The 21,223-nt window shown below is 37.0% G+C and overlaps 2 protein-coding genes across 2 annotated transcripts; one reads left to right on the plus strand and one right to left on the minus strand.

The window, feature by feature from the left end:
- Positions 1-16,883: 16,883 nt before the first annotated feature.
- On the plus strand, positions 16,884-17,171 carry K441DRAFT_521787 (ankyrin; the record flags this gene model as incomplete). The annotated part of the gene is made up of 1 exon (XM_067642147.1): positions 16,884-17,171. A coding segment is annotated over one exon (288 nt), but the record flags the coding sequence as incomplete, so codon positions are not given.
- Positions 17,172-20,461: 3,290 nt separating this feature from the next.
- On the minus strand, positions 20,462-21,135 carry K441DRAFT_701064 (DNA binding methylated-DNA--cysteine S-methyltransferase). Its single transcript, XM_067653299.1, has 2 exons — positions 20,888-21,135; positions 20,462-20,828 (listed from the first exon to the last, which is right to left on the minus strand). Exons 1-2 carry the CDS (start codon positions 21,092-21,094, stop codon positions 20,676-20,678), a joined length of 360 nt encoding a protein of 119 aa, XP_067497187.1. The 5' UTR covers positions 21,095-21,135; the 3' UTR covers positions 20,462-20,675.
- Between the last annotated feature and the right edge of the window lie 88 nt (positions 21,136-21,223).

Consider the following 21,223-nt stretch of genomic DNA (forward strand, 5'->3'; position numbering starts at 1 on the left):
GAAGTAACCGGACGGAGAATGGCACCCTATTGCATACTATTTAAAGACTATAATAGACGCTGAGCTAAACTACCATATCTATGATAAAGAAATGCTAGCTATTATCTCTAGCTTTTAGCACTAGTATATATAGCTAGAGGGGACACCTAAGCCCATTAAGGTAGTTTTAGATTATAAAGCCCTAGAATACTTTATAATAACTAAGGCCCTAACGGCCCGGCAGGTACGCTAGGCGGATATTTTATCTTAGTTTAACTTCTTAATTATGTATAGACTAGGCGCTACGAACCGTGCGGATACTCTTATAAGGCGTAAACAGGACCTAGGTAACTAGGTAGTAGTAAAGATCTTATTATAGACCTAGGCACTACTATAACTAGAGCACCTTAACCCTTAAATATAGGTAGAACTAAATATAGACTCCTTAGGTACTAAGATATATCCTATTAACCCCTTAGGATTTAACTTTATTGATAAATTGCTATAGGTAAACCGTATAGCCTCTTCCCTATAGAAGTACCGTGAAAAGGCAAAGAACGTTACTAACCTATAGTCCCTTAAAAATGGATTACTTAAGCATTAGGAACGGCTAGTAGTAGTAAAGGAATAGAACCTATGGACTTAGCTTATTGCCGAAGCATATACCTAGGTCTCTACGGCCTACCCTAAAAAGAATAAAACTCGTAAAATTATTAGTAACCGTTACTACTGGCCCGGAATAGCTATAGATATTAACCGTTACGTATAGAACTGTGACGGCTGCTATAGATTTATAATCCCCCGAGATAAGACCTTAGGACTATTAAAACCACTCCCGATACTAAAACGCCCCTAGTAGTATATTTCTATAGATTTCTATAAGCTACCTATAGACCGTAACGGATACGATATAGTTATAATTCTAGTTAACCGCTTTAGCAAGCGCCCGTTCTTAATTCCCTGTTATAAGAATATTAATGCTAAAGAGGCGGCCTAACTGTATATCTACTACGTCTACCGAATTTACGGACTATTAGATACTATTATATCCGATTATAGGCCGCAGTTTATATTAGCCTTTTGGAACGAATTTACCCGGATCCTAAGTATTAGGCTAAAGCTCTCTATAGTATATTACCCCTAGATAGACGGCCAGATAGAGATTATAAATTAATATTTGGACTAGAGACTTCGGCCTTTTATTAACTACTTTTAAGATAACTGGGCTAAACTGCTACCCCTAATAAACTATACCCAAGTGACCCTACCCCACGACTCTACTGGATTTGCCCCTATTTAACTAAAAATGGGCTACCTACTCCGTATAAGCTTTGACTGAGAAAGACTAGAAGGACCCCGGACTATACGCGAAAAACTATCCTATAAGGAAGCCCAGCAGTACGCCAAGCGCTTAGAAGAAGCCTAAACGGTAGCCTATACGAATCTAGGAAAAGCCTAAAAATTAATAAAATAGCAGGCGAATAAGCATAGGCGCGAGCCTGACTTTACTATAGGCGATATAGTCTGGATTATAATAAAGAACTAGAAGACAGGACGGCCTAGCTATAAGCTAGACTATTAGATAGTATGACTATACAAGGTCCTTAAGAAGATAGGCAACTTATATAAAGTAAAGCTCCCGGACTTAAATAAGGTCCACCCTATCTTCTTATTAGATAAACTATGGAAAGCTATAAACAACCTATTGCCTGGATAAAAGAATGAACCGCCTCTGCTGATTTAAGTTAATGGCGACGATGAATAGGAAATTAAGGAAATACTAGCCTATAAACTTATAAGGGGAACGCTAAAGTATCGCGTTAGTTAGAAGGGATATAACCCGGACCCCACTTAGTACCCTATATAAAACTTTATAGGTAGTCCTTAAAAACTTTAGAAGTTTTATAGCCGTTACCCTAATAAACCTAAACCACTAAAATACCTAGATAAATGGATGGAATGCTAGCATAATAAAGATAATAAGTAACTAGAAGAGCATAAAGATAAGAACGCCCTATAGTAGCGATATAGGATTTGGCTGGCTCTATTTATTAAATTAATATCTTTATGGTGGAAATATGGACGTATAAAGCCTAAGGGCAGGCTTTTTTTAGAGGGGGGAGTAATGTTACGGCACTAGCAAATTGCCGTTAGATTGCCGCAAATTGCTATTATATAACGGCTACTTGCTATTATGTGACCAGAGGATTATATATAACTTTAAGCGGTGCTTCTGTCCTTCCCCTTTCCTTTCTCTAGCTTTGGATTCTCATTTATAGACTACTAATTGTACAGGCTGGCGCGCCCCTCTTGCTGTGCTCGTGCCTTAATTAACTAAGTCGCTAACACCCCTAAGGATTCTAGCTTCTATATAAACCAAAAGCAGCTATACGCGTGTGCTTTATAATTAGTAAGGCTATTAGCCTATCCTTATAGTTATAATAGGCAGTTAACCTAAATATTATAGTTATAATAATCTAGATATATAGGGGACTGGTATAAATTATTAATATATAACCTTAGGGTTAAAGGGGTCCTATAAATAGAGAATATTATATTAGTAATAAGCTTACTAGAAACTAAAGGTATAGAGTTTATCCTACTAAAAGATATAAACCTCTACCACCCGTAGTAGGGGGGTATTTATATTACTGCTAAATAATAGGTAGAGTGCCTACTAAGAGCTATAGATACCTAGGGCCTTAAGTTAGCTACTCCCCTAGGAGCAATTATATAACAATAAGGAACCTTTAGAAGTACAATTGACCTTATATTTATAGATAAAGGCCTATACTAGAGACTTAAAAGGTGTAACCCTAAAAAAGAATAGGCACTTACTTTAGACTATATCCTTATCTAAATATAGCTAGATTTAAATATTAAGGCGTAACTAAGTAGCAAAAAATACGCAATAAGGAAGCTTAAGTTAGACAGTTTCCTTAATATAGTTAAATAACAACTTTAAGACCTAGAAGAAATCCACCCAATACTAAATAAGTAAGGCTTATTAGCTACCCCTAAGGAAATTAACTAAAGACTAAAAAGGATCTAGGTAGTAATTAAAAACGGGCTAGAAGAGTACTGCCTAGTCTTAAAACCGGGCCCCTATGCACGATATATATAGTCCGCATAATACGCAGTTCTTATTACTAGCTAATAATAAGCAAGAAGGAAATATATAAGTAGCTATAACCCTAAAAATAAGAGATAATATAAAAACACGAGAAACTAGTTAAAGAATACCCTAAAGAAAGAAGCAAGGAATAACTAAAGACGGTTTATAAATAAGCACACTTTTAACCTAAACCTCCCCTATAATAAAGGCCTTTAGGCTATAGCAAAATAGGTAAAGAAAAAGGTAGGGCGCCTAGTAGAAGACCTATACTTACCGCCCCTATAAAGAGCAGAAGAATTATAGGCTACTAATAATAACGATAAGAAGGTAAAAATCCTTATAAAAAGGTTCTTCCCCTAACTAGCTTTAGCAGACCTTAGTAATATTATAGGTAAAATACCAGTAACTTACTTAAGGGTAATTAGCGATATAATAACAGAGGAGATAGCCAGAACTATTAGCCGCCTTTTAAATAATATAGTACTAAGACTAAATAGGATTTTAAATAAAGCCTTAAAAACCTATAAACTACTTATAGCACCTTAGCTTCTAGATATAGCCAGAGTATACTTTACTATAGGCTACTACTCGCAACTTAGAAGATCTATAACAACGGTTATTTTATAAAAAGAAGGTAAAGTAGATTACTTAATCCTAGAAAGCTACCGCCCTATTATATTACAAAACACCCTTAATAAGATCTTAAAAAAGGTAATAGTAGACTATATAGTAGATACGGCTAAGAAACACGCCCTACTATTATAAAACTAAATAGGGGCAAGAAAGAACCGCTTAATACTATTAGCACTTACGCTACTTACTGCCACTATTAAATCTGTATAGGCAATGCGAAGGGGCTTTATAGTATTAATGCTTAGCTTAGATATTAGTAGTGCCTATAATAACGTACCCTATAAGCGCCTTCTATATATCCTTAGGGTAAAGGGCTTCCTAGTGTAACGGGACTAGCCTAGTTACAGTAAAAATGTCTCGGTGAAACACTTGATAGATAAATTCCGATGCTTTAACCAAATTCTGCCAAATTCTGCTAGATCAATCGAATTCTACTAAAGTCCGTTGAAGACCGCGTGCGTATATACGCACGTATCGACCACCAAGCCCCTAACTATTTAATTATATAATTCTCTTGTTATTCCCTTCTCTTTTTTACGCAACGTCTTGTTCTTAGCGAGAGCTATATACCCTTAGATTTAGATAAAATTTATATTATTTCTTTAAATCTTCCCCGAAGTCTCTTCGCGCCCTTATATTACGTTGCGTTAAAATAATTACTATTAAAATAGTAAACGAACTCGAACCCTCCGTGTTAACTATAAGCATTATAGCCCTAGTTAGGGAATAGTTAACTATAATATAACAGTCCTTTACGGATGCTTAGCCTAATAGCGAGCGATATTAGAAGCTTAGCACTAGTAATTAATAGGAGCAATCCGCAAAGAACTTTATAACCTTAAAGCACTTATATTAGAGACCCTAATAGCAACACCTATAAACGAAATTAAAATAACTATATATAAACCTAACCCATTAAATATAAACCCTAAACTAGTAACGGTAGCTTAACCCGTACCTATAACGAACCTAGTACTTATTATAAAATTTAAAAAGCTCCCTAACCCTCTAATATTTAATAGAAATTAAAATAACCTATATTCCTTTATAACTAAGCTCTATCTTAAACTTTTAATAAATTATAACCGATACCCTACTAAAGCTAGTAAGATTAGCTATAAAATATCTTATTTAAGTAAAGACGCTATACGAACTATAGACCTATTCTTTTATAATAGCACCTTCGTTAATTTTAAAATCTTTATCTCTCTGCTAGAATAAATATATAATAACGCTAGCCGTAAATATATAGCTGTTACTAAACTTAAAAACCTATAATAACGGAACCGAGACTTTACCAGCTTCTTTTCGGAATTTTTAGGCCTTATTAGTAAACTAGATTAAAATAAAGCCGCTAAAGTTACTGCTCTTCGTTAAGCTATTTTAAATAAAATTAAAGTATAGTTAGTAGGTAGAGAACTGATAAAGGACTTACCTAAATTTACTATAATATATTAACGAATTAATAAGAACCTTTAATATAATAAATAAACTTATTCTTTAAAGCTAACTATACCTTGCGTTTAAAACTCTACGAAACTAGTATATACCCTAAAGCGCGATCCGTCTTTAAGACCTAAAAGCCCTATATACGACCCTATAGACCTTAACGCTACTTAATTCTATACACCCTTAGGAGCCAGCAGGCGGAGGATGTGAGCCGTAGATAGAGGATGTTTTGGATATAGAAAAAGGGGATATGTTTAAAGGGATTGCCAAACTTACCCTTTTAAAAAGGTCCGCTATAGCTCCTCTTAGTCCTTAAGTCGCACTTATTCTATAAATTATACTTATTCTATAAATTATACTTAGTTGCCATAAAGTATTTTATCTTTAGTTAACTTAGAAAATAAGTTATTTTAGGGCTAAGTTGCGCCTTAGAATAAGAAGTGGAAGAGTATAAGTATTTAGGCTCTTTTAGCGCTAATATATAACACAACTCCCTTAATATACTTAGCGAAATTTAAATACTTAGAAAATAGAAGGAAGTATAAATCCTTATAGATAGCGGAGTTGCTAGTATAGGCTTTATTAATATAAACTACATAAAAACTTAACGCTTAAATTTAAAGAAACTTAATAAGCCTTAAGGCCTATAAGGCTTTAATAGTAAGCCTTTAATATACGGTAAACTAATGCACTATGCTCTTATAAAGATATAAATAGGCAAACACCTTAAATACATTTCCCTATTTATAACACCCTTAAAGTATTATAAGGTAATACTTAGATATAAATAGCTAAAACAATATAACCCTTTAATTAGCTAGGTTAAAGAAATACTAAAATTCCGTATAACCTACTACCGAAGTTATTATTTAAAATACCACTTACCCTATAAATATATACATAACTATTTAAATTTAATATAATATAAATTACTCTTGCTATAAACCCCAAACTAATATAATAAAGTTATAACTACTAATCGCGGTAAAGAATGCGAAGATAATATATTAAAACCCCTTAAAATTTATATAATATAAGCCGCACCCTTTTATTTGTTAGTAAAAAAACGAGACTATAAAATCTTTACTATAATACTAAAAGATATTAAGAAAGCGTTAGAACTAAAGCAATATACTAACCCCCAACCTCTTATACCTAAAGAATATTATAATCTAATTAATATGTTTAAGAAACGATTTGCAAACTAACTACCCCCATATTAAGACAAGCACGATTTTAAGATAGAACTTAAACCTAGTATAACACTAAAGTTCGGCCCGTTATACGGTATATTATAAGAAGAGCTACTAGTAATATAATAATACCTTAAAGAGCACCTAGAGAAAGGATTTATTCGCCCTAGTTAATTACTATTTACCTTACTTATACTATTCGTTAAGAAACCTAAAGGAGGCTTAAGGTTTTATATTAATTATTAAGCCCTAAATATAATTACAATTTAAAACTAATATCCAATTCCTCTGCTTTAAGAAACGCTTAACTACTTAGCGAAAGTATAATACTTTATAAAGCTCGATGTAGTTACTACCTTTAATTAAATCCGTATTCGCGAAGGAGATAAAAAGTATATAGCTTTCCATATACAATAGGGACTTTTTAAATACCTAGTAATGCCGTTTAGTATAAAGAATGGTTTTGGTACGTTTTAATAATATATTAATAATACGCTTCGCGAATTCCTTAATATATTTATTACCGCGTATATTAATAATATCTTAATCTATTTATCTTTGCTTTCTAAGTATTAGAAGCACATCTAAATAGTCCTTAAACGCCTACGAGACGTAGGCTTATAATATAATATTAAGAAATATAAGTTCTATACGTCTAAAGTTACGTACTTAGGCCTAATTATATCCTATAATAGAATTAAAATGGACCCTAAGAAAATCGCTGTAATTATAAACTAAGAAAGTCCTAGTAGTGTATAAGACATCTAAGGATTTCTAGGATTCGCAAATTTCTACTATTAATTTATTAATTACTTCTTAAAAATTATTTAGCTATTAGTAAACTTAATAAGGAAAAACATAAGATTTAAATAGATTACTAAATATAAATAAGCTTTTAACAACCTAAAATATTATTTTATAACTACTTTAATTCTTACCCACTTTAATCTAGACCTTAAATGCATCGTTAAAATAGACTTGTCTAATTATATACTAGGAGAAGTATTATCGCAATATAATAAGAACGGCGAGCTATGCCTAGTAGCCTTTCTCTCCCGGAAACTTACCCCTGCTAAATTAAATTATAAGATATATAATAAGGAACTGCTTATAATTATTAGATACTTTAAACAATAGCGTTTAGAACTTAAAGGATTATTATTCCTAATACGCGTATTAACGGACTATAAAAACCTACAGTACTTTATAACTATAAAGCAATTAACATAGCGCCAAATTCATTAGGCTAAATACCTTTTATAATTTAACTTTAAGATTATATACTAACCTAGCAAACTTAACTAGAAGCCTAATTTATTAATATAATAATTATAGGACTTACCTATAAACGCCTCTAATAAACGGATTATAAATTAATTACGAATTCTACTGCCCCCTAAACGCTTTAAGAAACTACGCCCTATATTTTTAGACGCGAAGCTTAATAGAAATGAATTAGAATTTAATAAGTAGGATATAGAAATTAATAAATTAATGGAGTACGAATATAAGAACGACCCTTAGATAGTATATATAATAAAAGCGATTTAAATAGGGAAACAGCAATATAAGGATATCACACTCGCTAAATGCGAAATCCGTAATAATTGGTTGTACTATTAATAGAAGATAGTAATCCTAAATTCCGAACCCTTACAATTTAAGATACTCAAATTTGTATACGATTCCCCTATAGTAGGGCACCCTAGCCATATAAAGACCTATAAGATTATCCAATAAGTATATTACTGGCCTATAATATACAACTACATACGAAAATATATTTAAGTATGTAGAATATGCGTACGTGGGAAGACCTCTTATATAAAGAAGTAAGGAGTACTTTAACCGTTACTAATTCCAATATAAAGATAGCGAGATATCTTAATTAACTTTGTAGTTAACCTACCTAATAGTAATAGGTTTATAAATGTTATAGTAGTTAACCGTCTTATAAAAATGCGATATATAATTCCTATAGACTTAATTAATATAATATTAGTAGCCGAATATTTTATTAAGCATATCTTTAAGCTATACAGACTTTCTAATTTAATAATATCCGACCACGGAAGCTAGTTTATTTTAGACTTCTAGTAAGCCCTATATAAACGATTAAGTATACAAATATAACTCTTAACTGCATTTTATCTAGAGATAGACGGTTAAACCAAAATTGCGAACGCGATTATAGAATAATACCTATAAATGTATTGCTCCTACCTATAAGACAACTGGGAAAAGTGGCTACTTTTAGCTAAGTTTACTATAAATAATACGAGAAACGAATTAATAGGCGTAATACCGTTCTACGCAACCTACGGATAAGACCCTTAACTTAGATTTAAACTATAACCCAAAATTAATACAATAGGACTTATAATTAAGAGGATTTAACTAATTAATGTATATAACTTCGCTAATTAAATAAAGTAGTTAACGGAACTATTATAAAGTGAATTAGCGTACGCTTAAACGGTATAGGAATAGTATATAAATAAAGGACGAGCTCCCGCGTAGGACTTTAAGGAAGGTAATATAGTTTACCTAAATATATAAAACCTAAAGACTTAACGACCCTTAAAGAAACTAGACTAGAAGTTTGTGGGCCTTTACTAAATTAAGAAGAAACTAAGCCCGTACGCTTATAAGCTTAAACTATTAACTAAGATAAAAATATATCCGATATTTTACGTAAACTTACTACAACCCTTAAAAAGTAAACCTATAACTCGTAAAGTGCCACTACTACCTTCCGTAATTATTAATAACAGTAACGGTTCTTACTTTATTAACTTAATTAATAATATATAATAGAAAATACGATCTAAACGATTTAAACTTCTTATTAAGTGGGAAAGATATAAAATATAAACTTAGGAAACCTATAACCAGATTAAAACCAACGCGCCTTCCCTAGTAAAAGAATTTTATAAAGACTATCCTTTACGGCCTGCTCTAGCTAAATAGATATAATATAAAGGTAAACGACTGCCATCTAATATAAATACATAAAACATGATAGCAGGAAGCTTAAAATTAAAAAGAACTTAAAATATATTATAACGTTTGTAATATAATTATATAACATATAAGATATTAAGGAACTTTAACTAGCGGTTAAAGTTATCTAATTAGTTAGATTTGCCTTGCTAAGACCTACTACGAAGATATTAGTTCGGCTTACCGCCTTAACTAAGCTAATAGTGATTTTCTATGCCGGGTATAGAAAATTCTAATTGGCCTACTTAATAATTAGAACTGGTAAAACCCTATACTACTACCTAACGCGAAAACATAATACGCGATAAGTTATAAGTCTTAACTAAAATTGAATTATTTAAATTATTTGGACCTTTGGCTAAAAGGGGGGGTACTATAACGGGACTAGCCCAGTTATAGTAGGAATGTCTTAGTGAAACACTTAATAGATAAATTCCGACGCTTTAACCAAATTCTGCTAAATTCTGCCAGATTAATTAAATTTTACTAAAGTCCGTTAAAGACCGCGTGCGTATATGCGCACGCATCGACCGCCAAGCCCCTGACTATTTAATTATATAATTCTCTTGTTATTCCCTTCTCTTTACGTAACGTCTTGTTCTTAGCGAGAGCTATATACCCTTAGATTTAGATAGAATTTATATCGTTCCTTTAAATCTTCCCCGAAGTCTCTTCGCGCCCTTATACCTAGAATAGATTATACAATTTATTTAAGGGTTTATAGGCTGAAAAGAAATATTATTAGTCTTTAGCGGACACTAGAGCCCCCCTATTACAGTTATAATAAGAATACTATAAGGATTACCCCTTTCGCCTATACTCTTCCTTTTCTTTATAAGCAACTTACGAGACTCCTTTAAAGAAGGGGCAACCTAGGGGTAGGCTTTATTAACAATATAAACCTAATTATATACGGGCTAATAGCTATAGAGAACTGCAGAATACTAGAAAAAGCCTATAATACCTATATAAAATAGGCAAGACGATATAGAGTCTAATTCTTACTAGAGAAATACTAACTAATCTACTTTATAAGAAAACGCAACTAATCTATAGATCTCTAATATATAATTTATATTTAAGGCTTTAGGGGTTAACTAGCTTAGGGCCTAAGGGTATTAGGAGTATAGGTAGATAGTAAGCTCTAGTAGAACGTATATACGGTATAAGCAGCCAGTAAGGGCCAAGTATAATATATTATATTATCTAGAATCGTTAATTTTATATAGGGTCCATACTTTTAGAGGTTACGCCTACTATATATAGCAGTTATCCAGCCTACCATAAAATATAAATCCAGTATTTAGGCTATTAGTGAAACTAAGAAGGGCCCTCCTAAATTACTCCTTAAACTACTCTAAAAGGTCTAGACAGCCTACCTCTAGAGTATAATAGGTGGGTATAAGTAAATAACTATAATACTCCTTAAGAAGGAAGCTAATATCCCCCCCTATAACTATATATTAAAGCCGCTATAATATAAAGGGCGTAAAATAAACGTAACTCTAATGTTATAAAGTATATTAAGATACGCCTAAATAAACTATAAATGGACCCTAGGGTGCCTTATAGGAGAATAATCTAATAGCCTTAGAGTAGGGAAGATATACTAAAGAAATAGGTAAAGAAAGTAGAAGAAGAATAGTGTAGTATTAGGGCCTAGGCCTATATAGAGAAGAAAGGGAAACGCGTAAGAGGCTAGTAAAGATAATAGTAAGAAAGAGAAAGGAGCTAAAGTAGAGCATAAAAGAATGCTAGAAAACTATTAACCGTAATATAATACTAGTTAGACTAACGTTGGAGAGGCGTATAGGAGTTAAAGGCATAGAGGCTAACTTAGGTAAAAGGAACCCAAGCTATAGCATAGTTAACGCTATAGGGGGTAAATACTTAAGGGCTCTAAGAAGGCCTAATAAAGGTAGAAAATATAATAGTAATACTTTTAAAAATAGGAATAATAGGACTAAAAGATTGGCTCTACTAGGTAGGTGTCCTAGTAGGTAGCCTAAAATATAAATGTGGCTGGCTAAGATAGACACTAAAATACGTAATACTACTATACCCCTTACGCACTAACTAAGAAGCAATACTCTTAGTAGCTAGCATAGAGAACTATAATATACCGCTCTTAATATAAAAAGGTCTTAAGGCGGTCACCTAGTAGCTTATTAGCTAAAATATACTAGACTAGTTTTAGGTTATAAAGGAAATAGTAATAGAGGGCAAAGGGGCGAGTAATAGGCGCCCCCTAATAACTCTATAGTGGTAGAGTAAAGTTTGCAATACTAGCGCGTTCGTAGCCTTATTACGGCAGTAGTGGTTCCTAAAGAGGTTAAAAAGTAAGGTAGTAGAGCACTATAGGTGACTTATAGGCGCCCTATAGGCGCCTTATAGGCGAGTCCTAAAAGGTAGGGAGATAGATTATGGGGTTTTCTTAAATAGAGTTTTCTCCCTATATATATATAAGGAGTAGTCCACGTAGGCCTAATAGGGATCCGAATTGGACGTTAAGTAATAAATAATAATAATAATAGGCGTAATAGTAACTATAAAAGTTGTTATAGGAATATTAACGCACTATACTATTTATATTTAACCTAGAAATAGAAAGTAAATAACTATAATTAAATATATTTCTACTATAAGATAGGCCCTTCTATTTATACTTATTTTTGCTAGTAAGGTCTATCTTTCTACCTAGTATATAACCAATTTACCTTTTAGATAGACTATAGTACTTAGTAAAAATAGATAAATAAATAATAAGCCTAGATATTACTAGCTTATAGAGATTTTTAATCTATATATATGTAACTATATAATAGGCTACTATTAACTTCCTATACTTAATAGCTATAGCAGTTATATTACACCTAAATTTAATTAGTACCATTTTAATTATAATATTATACCCTTATATATACCGCTATATTTATCTTACCTATTATAGCCTTTAGATATTAGCTGTTTTATAACCTTAAAGTAGTTATATAGTTAATTAATAAAGGACTATATATGGCTTAATATTTACTATATTACTAAACTAGATTTTATTACAATATATCTAACTACTTATATAAAAGCTTTAATAGCCAGCAATATATATAGCGGGTTTATAGTAATAGGATTAGTACTATTTAACCTTAGCAAAGTACTATTAAAGCTATAAGTTTAAATAACTCCTCCTAGATTATCCCATAGGTCCATTTCCTCTATTTAAATTCTAAAAACGCCCTATAATATAATATAACTAATAAAATAAGTATTGGCATTTAAAAGTTTAATTAATAATAGTAGTTAAAGTCCTCTAAGTTCTATAGAATATCTATTTTTATAGATAGTTAAAGGCTTTAAGATAATAATGTAAAATATAGCCTTACTGCTTAAGGAAAAAAGTAGTTATAGGTTGTAAATAACTGTTGGAAAGCTAAAAGAGCCCAAAAATGTCTATTTATATTACGTTTAACTACTCTTATGGCCGTAGAAGGTGTATAGCTTATTTAGTAAAGTAATATTTAAAATATAGCTCTAGTAGTAGAGTTAAATAGTATACGGTAAAGGGCTTTACTAAGATGTAGTTTATATAATTTATTATAATATAACGCTTATATATACCTAAAACGCTAGTAAATAGCCCTATATAAAAATTATTTATTTATTATTATATTCTAGTTAAATATTATTATAAAAGGATACTAATAGCTATGCACCCCCTAAATAATACGCGTACACCCCCTAATTAATACGTATACACCCCCTACCCAAACGAGCTTAGATCCTTCTACTTTAAGTTAGAATATGACGTGTGTCCGCGCGTAACTATCGCGCGCCTATATCCAAATCAACACCACGCATTTACTATACTTTCCCTTCATCTACTATAGCTCTTAACCCACCTCTATTAAAGCTGTACAATTACGCAAGCCTTGCCTTTAATAATATCTATAAGTTCGTTAAAGGGCAGGGTTATATAGTGTTAACTTTCCGCTTAAAAACTAATAAGTAGTTACTACCTACTATGCGCAAAATATGGCTTTAGTGCACCAAAGGCGATAGCTATAAAAGGACTGCTAGGAAGCGCCTCACTGGCTCTTATATAACTAACTGCCCTTTTAAACTTATCTTTATATATATAGTAATTAGGTAGTAGGTAGAAGTATAGAAACCAGCTTATAATTACAAAGCCTTTATATATACTATAGCTCTACCGTATTACCGCTAGCGTGCTAAGAAAATAAATAAGACAATTACTAATATATTGGCTAGTAGTATTATACCTAGTAAAATACTTATAAATCTACTTAAGAAGGACATTATAATTAGCCTCTAAGATGTTTATAAAAAATGGTAGGTAAATAAGAAGAAGCTTTTTAATAGGCTCTCCCCTACCTAGACGTTATTTAAGGCTTTTAGCGAATATAGAGGCGACAATCTTAAATCTAAATACTGCTTTGCGCATAAGGAAGACAATTATAATTACCTTAAATGCTAATTCTTTGCTTATTTAGAGTCTCTTAAATACTTTTAGAAGAATCTTAACGTCTTACTACTTAATTGCACCTATAAAATAAATAAGTTTAAGATGCCCTTTCTATACGCTGTAGGCGTTAATAATATTAGGCAAAACTTTAAGCTTATTTATTGCTTCCTACTAGGCGAAATAAAAAGTAACTATAACTTCGCAATTTAATAGATCTATTTTCTCTACTTTTAATATAATATAGCTCTAAAGGTTATAATTATAGATAAGGAGTAAGCTCTTAAGGATACTCTACGGCGATACTTCTAATTAGTTTTTTAGTTACTTTGCCTTTAATATATAGCTAAGAATGCCCTTATATATATATAGAATAATTAGGTTATAAGGGCAGATTAATTAAATAAGGAAAAGGTTATGGTATAAGAGCACTATAATAACTTTATAAAGCGTTAGGCTAAGTACTATATCTAAAAGTCTTTTAAGAGGTTTACTGCTGCCTAGGACTAGCTTATAGAGGACTACTATAATTAAAATCGCCTTACTAACCACTTACGCGATAAGTGGTGGCTATATTAGAGGGAGTTTATAAGTTGCTATACTAATATTTAAATGCACTTCGGAAATTGGTAAGTAAAAAGTTAAGCTATATAAAACATTCGCGTGCTAACTAAATATACTTTTTCTAGTGTCTTATCGCAACTTAAGGGCGCGCACTTTAAATTAAAGCACTTCCTTGTAGTATCTAGTGGTAACTTATTTAGCGTGGTTCGGAATATTAAGAACCTTATTAAAAACAATATAAATAACCGTATAATGACAATCGCGAGGTAAAGAGACCGCCTACTGTATAATGTTCGCGAGCTAGAGTTTAAAGATATTCTTATAAAAGTAACGCCTCTATACCTCTGTTATCTTAAGGACCAACTATAGCTTGTAAAGGCAGCTAATTACTAACTAAATTATAGCGGCTAATGGACTGCGGTATACTGCCTTCTATACTGCTATACTCTCTATAGGTAGCTATACTAAAGCGCCACGTTAGTACTAAAAATACAGCTTACTGAAATAGATGTACACTGGTGGTTCGATCGCCCTCTATTGGATCCTCCTACTGGCCTACCTATTAATTCTCTACTTCTTATCCAAGAGCCTCTAATTGTTAAGCGCCGCTGCGGCCGCCCGGCTGGTTTTATGGCTAGCTCTATAAATAGACGTCGCATTAATACCGCAACTCATTGCGAGCCCTTAGCATTTGAGTAAAATACTGGATATACTACCCGTGGGCGTAGGCGCGGGTGTAGGCGCGGGTGTAGGCGCGGGCCTACCCGCGGAGGCAGCTCGCAGACGATAAGTAGAGGTGGTAACAGTTAAATTAGTTCGCGTACTGCCTTATAGATTACTGCGTAATCCAATCAATCGACTTAAAAGTAAGTAGGTGGTATTACAGGAAGTATTACAGGTGGTGAGAATGGTGGAAATTAAGATACTACCGCAGATGACTTATAAGGTATTGGCGGTAGTATTTAATAGGCTTATAGAGGTCGTGGGGCCTTACCCTTTTAGGAGAGCTTTGTTAAGGGGTCCTTCGGCGCATTCCAGCTTTAATTTGAACTCTATAAGATATACTATAGTTAAAATTAAGACTTAATTCTGGTGATACAATTACAGAAGTTGCATTTTAAAAGTTTTAATTTTTGTAATATGGATGCATATAAGTTAAACACACGTAATATTCTAACTTGAAGTAGAAGGATCTAAGCTTGTTTGGGTAGGGGGTATATACGTATTAATTGGGGGGTGTACGCGTATCATTTAGGGGGTATATAGCTATTAGTGTCCTTATAAAATGTATAGTATATGCAAAAAGTAGGCAACTCGCTTGTGCGGGCAACTCGCGTTAATAAATAACAGAGCACTTTAGCGTATTTAGCGGCTTGGCCCAAAACTTACCCTTGACCACAGTACATAATCCTAGCCTTACGATCCCGTTCTTACTTAAAGCGCCTACGCCCTACATTATAGACATATGGCGGATTAAATGGATAAATCGGAAGACTTCTCGCCGGAGGAGGCCTGGAAGGCGCGCAAGCCTAGGCCCGGGCCTAGGCCCGGGCCTAAGCCTAACCCACCCCCCCTAGGAACCCGCCCTGAAGCTCCTCTCTCGAAGAATAAAGCAGTCTTACACGGTAGCGGCCAAATCCAAATCCTGTCTGCAACAACGCCCCTCGAGAGTGCTAAGGCGGTGGACAAGGACGGTCGGACCCCTCTCTACAACGCCGCTCGGGCAGGCTTAGTAGATATTAATAAAGGTGCTAACATTAAGGCGGTTGATAAAGACGGTCGGACTGCTCTCCACAACGCCGCTCGTGCAGGCTCAGAAGATACTATTCGTTGGCTTATCGCTCAAGGTGTAGACGTTGAGGCGGTTGACAAGGACGGTCGGACTGCTCTCCATGACGCCGCTCGAGCAGACTTAGCAAATACTCTTCTTCTACTTATTAATAAAGGTGCTAACGTTAAGGCGGTTGACAAGGACGGTCGGACTGCTCTCCATGACGCCGCTCGCGCAGGCTCAGAAGATACTATTTGTCAACTTATTAGTAGCGGTGCTAACGTTAAGGCGGTTGATAAGGACGGTCGGACTGCTCTCCATGACGCCGCTCGAGCAGACTCAATAAATATTGTTCCTATACTTATCTATAAAGGTGCCGACGTTAAGGCGGTCGATAAGGACAGTCGGACTGCTCTCCACGACGCCGCTCGAGCGGGCTCAGAAAATTATACTTTTTGGCTCATTGATAGAGGTGCCGACGTTAAGGCGGTCGATAAGGACGGTCGGACTGCTCTCCACGACGCCGCTCGCGCAGGCTTAGAAAATTGTATTTATTGGCTCATTGCTAGAGGAGGTGCCGACGTCAAGGCGGTTGACAAGGACGGTCGGACTGCTCTCCACGACGCAGCTCGCGCAGGCTCAAATGCTTGTACTTTTTGGCTCATTGGCAAAGGCGCCAACGCTAAGGCGGTTGATAAAGACGGTCGGACTGCCCTCCACGACGCCGCTCGCGCAGGCTCAGAAGATACTATTCGTGAGCTTATCAGTGGAGGTGCCGACGTCAAGGCGGTTGACAAGGACGGTCGGACTGCTCTCCATGACGCCGCTCGAGCAGACTCAACAAATACTCTTCTTCTACTTATTGATAAAGGTGCTGATGTTAAGGCGGTTGACAAGGACGGTCGGACTGCTCTCCATGATGCCGCTCGCGCAGGCTCAGAAGATACTATTCGTGAGCTCATTAGTGGAGGTGCCGACGTCAAGGCGGTTAACAAGGACGGTCGGACTGCTCTCCATGACGCCGCTCGAGCAGACTCAGTAAATACTCTTCTTCTACTCATCGATGAAGGTGCCGACTTTAAGGCGATTGACAAGGACGGTCGGACTGCTCTCCACGACGCCGTTCACGCAGGCTTAGAAGATACTATTCGTCGACTCGTCGTTCAGGGTGCAGACGTCAAGGCGGTAGACAAGGACGGCCGAATTCCTCTCCACGATACCCTCCGTGCGAACCTTCAGGGTCTCCTCGAAGAGTTGGAGGTGCAAGCGATAGAGCCCGTAGATAAGAAACTCAAGGCGATTGAACAATCAATTCGCGCCGTTTGTGTTTCCGACCAAAAGTCTGCCTTGCACTTCGATTTACCGCGGGAGCTTGTCTACTTTCTACAGCAGGAACTTAGTCAAGATTGCGACCTAGGCCTGGTCCCAACTGTCACCGGCACGCCAACTAAAGCATTTGCCGCTACAGTCAGAGATTACATGAATTTTGCATGGCCATCGGCGGAATTCGATACCTTAGACCTTCTCACGAAAGCCCGAAAAGATCAAGGTCATGCGGGTAAGCTAATCTCTAGTGTCTCAGAGCTTTCCCACGGTATTCAATGTTCAGGCGACCCAATTAATGTCATCACGGATCACGGAAGGCTGTGAAAAAATAGCACTCATATTTCTTCATTTTATACTCTGCGACTAATGTTATTGCTAATACGTCGCTGACTTTCCCCAGAGATCAGGTCGAGCCAGCTTACCGCGTCGATTGCCCCTGCGTTATCGACTAATGGTGGCACTATGATATGGAGAGTTTCAGCTCGCGCATTTCAAGATGAGCTGATAACGTTTGCTCATCAGATATGTTGGCTTTCCGCCTGCTTCAGATCAGCTCCCAGACTAGGCATCTCGTGCTCCAATGTTTTTATTCGAGCAACGCCTCTAAGACCAATTCACATTAGCCTTGCAGATCTTCAACCGATACAGAATGCAGAATCGGAATTAGAACACTGCTGGCATCAAATGTTTCAAAGCTTTGTCATTGCGATTGGATTTCCGATTCCGAATCGCGAACATCAGAGAGGTATTGAGCTTCCATTAGAGCTCATGCTAACTCTAGGCCGGGTTCGGTATCCAGTCGATTGCCTTGAAAGCGTCGTTCTAAAAGGTCACTCCACTGCATTGATTCCGATGTCCCAGACGCAGGAGTCGATGCAGTGGCATTTTGAATCTCGGAAAGATCGAACAGAACCTATTGAGTTGGAGACGATCGAGAATATATGCCAAACGGCACTGAAAGGAGTAGACCTGGAATCGCTGTGCGACAGCTCCAAAAGGCATTTTCTAGGATTATGGGAGCATGCAGAGATTCATCTCGGAACAAATGACTCGAATCACAGGGTGATCACGAAATCTAGCGCTGATGAAGAAAGCTTTCGGCCGGTAATCGTTCGAGAATTTCCATTAACGATTGGATCAAGTGGAATGGGAGTTTTTGGCGTGCAAGGCCAGGCTAAATTTGCTTGGTCAAATGCAACTGAGGCTGAGCTCCGCGCTGAGGATCACCTCCTGATAGACCAAATACGACAAGCCGGAGAGAGCGCGTCCATCCTCTACGACAACGAAACGAAGTGTGGCTGGCTGGTATCGGAGCTGAGCCTCATTTACGAACTGATTCTCGCTTGGGCCATGAGGCAAAAGGACACTCACCGCCAAGCCTTGCTATCACGTCTGCCTCGAGCAGAAGTTGACCGCGGCAAAGGGAGGGCTGTCAGCGACCTCCTTGATAAGGAAGGCAACAGAGTCATTCTGCCGAGGAGCGGGAATCAAGGGGAGGTTCTTCTACGTGACCGATTCATCGCAATGTTCAACGCATTTCAAAAGCGGAAAGACCAAGTTCAACTAAAAAAGAGGGACGGCTTTCAACTATCACGAATCCTGCCATCATCTACCTTGTATGGTTGGGACTTTGATGATATTGCCTCTCAGATTCGTGTTGCCAAACGAAGAAAAATCTCTATTTCAGGTTCCAGTGGAGGGTGGGAGACGATCGCCTCGCAAAATCCAGACATCGTTGTTGTGCTCTGCGCCAAGGCAGGTTTCCCAATTCGGGCCAGGAATGGGACACACATTTGTGGCTATTGGACACCACTTCCACCGCAAAAGAGTTATCTGATTGCAAGTGTACCAACGCTTCTCTCTCTTAGCAGGAACCTTCCAGGAGAATCAACGGCCCCAAGGTTATCGACTGGTAGTCATTACTGCTGTAGACGCCCACACTCGAATCTTTTTGAGCCATGTCAGTTCAACGGCGCTGATCACAAGTGCAATCGACTCCAACAATTAATAAGCCGCCCTTCAAGAGATTTCCTATCCTTCAACATGAGAGGAGCGGAAGGCGCCGTTGTGTTTGGTGGAGGTAGGATTTCTAGGGAGGATCCATGCATGCGCTTTGAAGGTTACGCCCAACATGAGGGCAGCACAAGCGAAGCCCACCAGCCCATCTGGGAACCTTCACATTCTCCCGCCTCAAATTCCATATATCCTTGGGTCCTGGAGTCCGCTTATCCGTCCCCTGTTCAACTTAACTCGCAGTTAGATTCTGCGAGGAGCCTACCTCTTCCAGCAAACCCTCCAATAGCGAACACAAGCCACAACCTAGGATTGCGCAGCGACCAATACCAAATCACGAACTCATCACAAGATTGACCTCCCCATTACGCACAAATAGACGGTCTGAGATCCTCGAGCCTTTCATACCATTTCGGGCCAGACGAGTGAGAGGCTGCTTGACGCAGAGCATCCGGACACGCTGACAAGTATGGCCAACTTAGCATCGATGTACGGGAATCAAGGCCGGTGGAAGGAGGCCGAAGAGCTGGAGGTGCAAGTGATGGAGACCCATAAGAGAGCTGGGCGCGGAGCATCCTTCCGCACTGACCGGCATGAACAGTCTTGCGTTCACATGGAAAGGTCGGGATCGGGACGAGGAGGCTATCACGTTGATGAAAGGATGTGTGTAGCTAAGGGAATGTGTCTTACGTCTAGATCACCCCTTCATGTCCTCTTCGCGCGTGGTTTTGAATCGGTGGGAATGCGAGAATATAAAGTCAGTATCCTTATCGTTTAGAGAGAGTTTAACATTAATGGCAGTTCAAGGCAAAATGCATCTATGTCTAATTGACACTATCTTCTTTTATGCATCGTATTATAAGCTTCTTACTGGCAGAATGATAACTATATCTCTGACTTGAATGATTGAGCCAGTAAAGAAGACCAAAATATAGGCGATCGTATGTCGGGGCTAGATAGTAGGCTCTCCACTTGGCGCTGCAGTAATATCGTAATATACTATGTCATTCAAATAAATAACTATACAATGGAATAAAGTTAAAGCCGTCGCATAAGAACCTTGATCGCGCTTAACTATATCCCATGAAGCGAGGGGCAAGGGCTGCGATCCTTAAGTGGGCAAAAGCTTCTTGAAAGTGCACCGCTTGGTGATCACATCGTAAAGTTATCCCACCACCTCGACTTGTCGATCAACATGCCTTTCGCATCGAACTTGACACCCTCTTCCGAAAGCAGCTTGAGCTTCTTCTCGACGTTTTGCCCGCTCGGGGCCTTCTGCCAGTCACCCTGGAAGCCGCCAATGAACTAAACGTTATTGTTAGCCCTGCTCTCTACTTAAGCGACACCAATGCAGCTCCACTTACCCCAGTACTGGCAATGCATCGATGACACGGCACTTCAGGCGCGAAGGGATTGTTTCGTAACGCTCCACCCACAGCGCGGGGCGATGAATTCAGAGCTTTTGACATGGCGGCGTAGGTTGTGACTTTCCCCTCAGGAATCTGCCGAAGCAGGGCGTAGACACGCGTCTGATATTCGGTGACTTTGACTTGCTTTGCCATGCTGACCATCTGCAAGTTGTTTGAAGATGGAGAAAAGGAAGAATATGTCCATGAAGAGACGCGCTGTGGCAGTCTTTTCTACGTCCACACGAGATCACGGGGATGCCATGACAATGCTTTGAATGTGGCCAATCATGG

This window comes from Cenococcum geophilum (assembly GCF_001692895.1).
Source record: "Cenococcum geophilum 1.58 unplaced genomic scaffold K441scaffold_81, whole genome shotgun sequence".
Classification (NCBI taxonomy): Eukaryota; Fungi; Ascomycota; class Dothideomycetes; order Gloniales; family Gloniaceae; genus Cenococcum; species Cenococcum geophilum.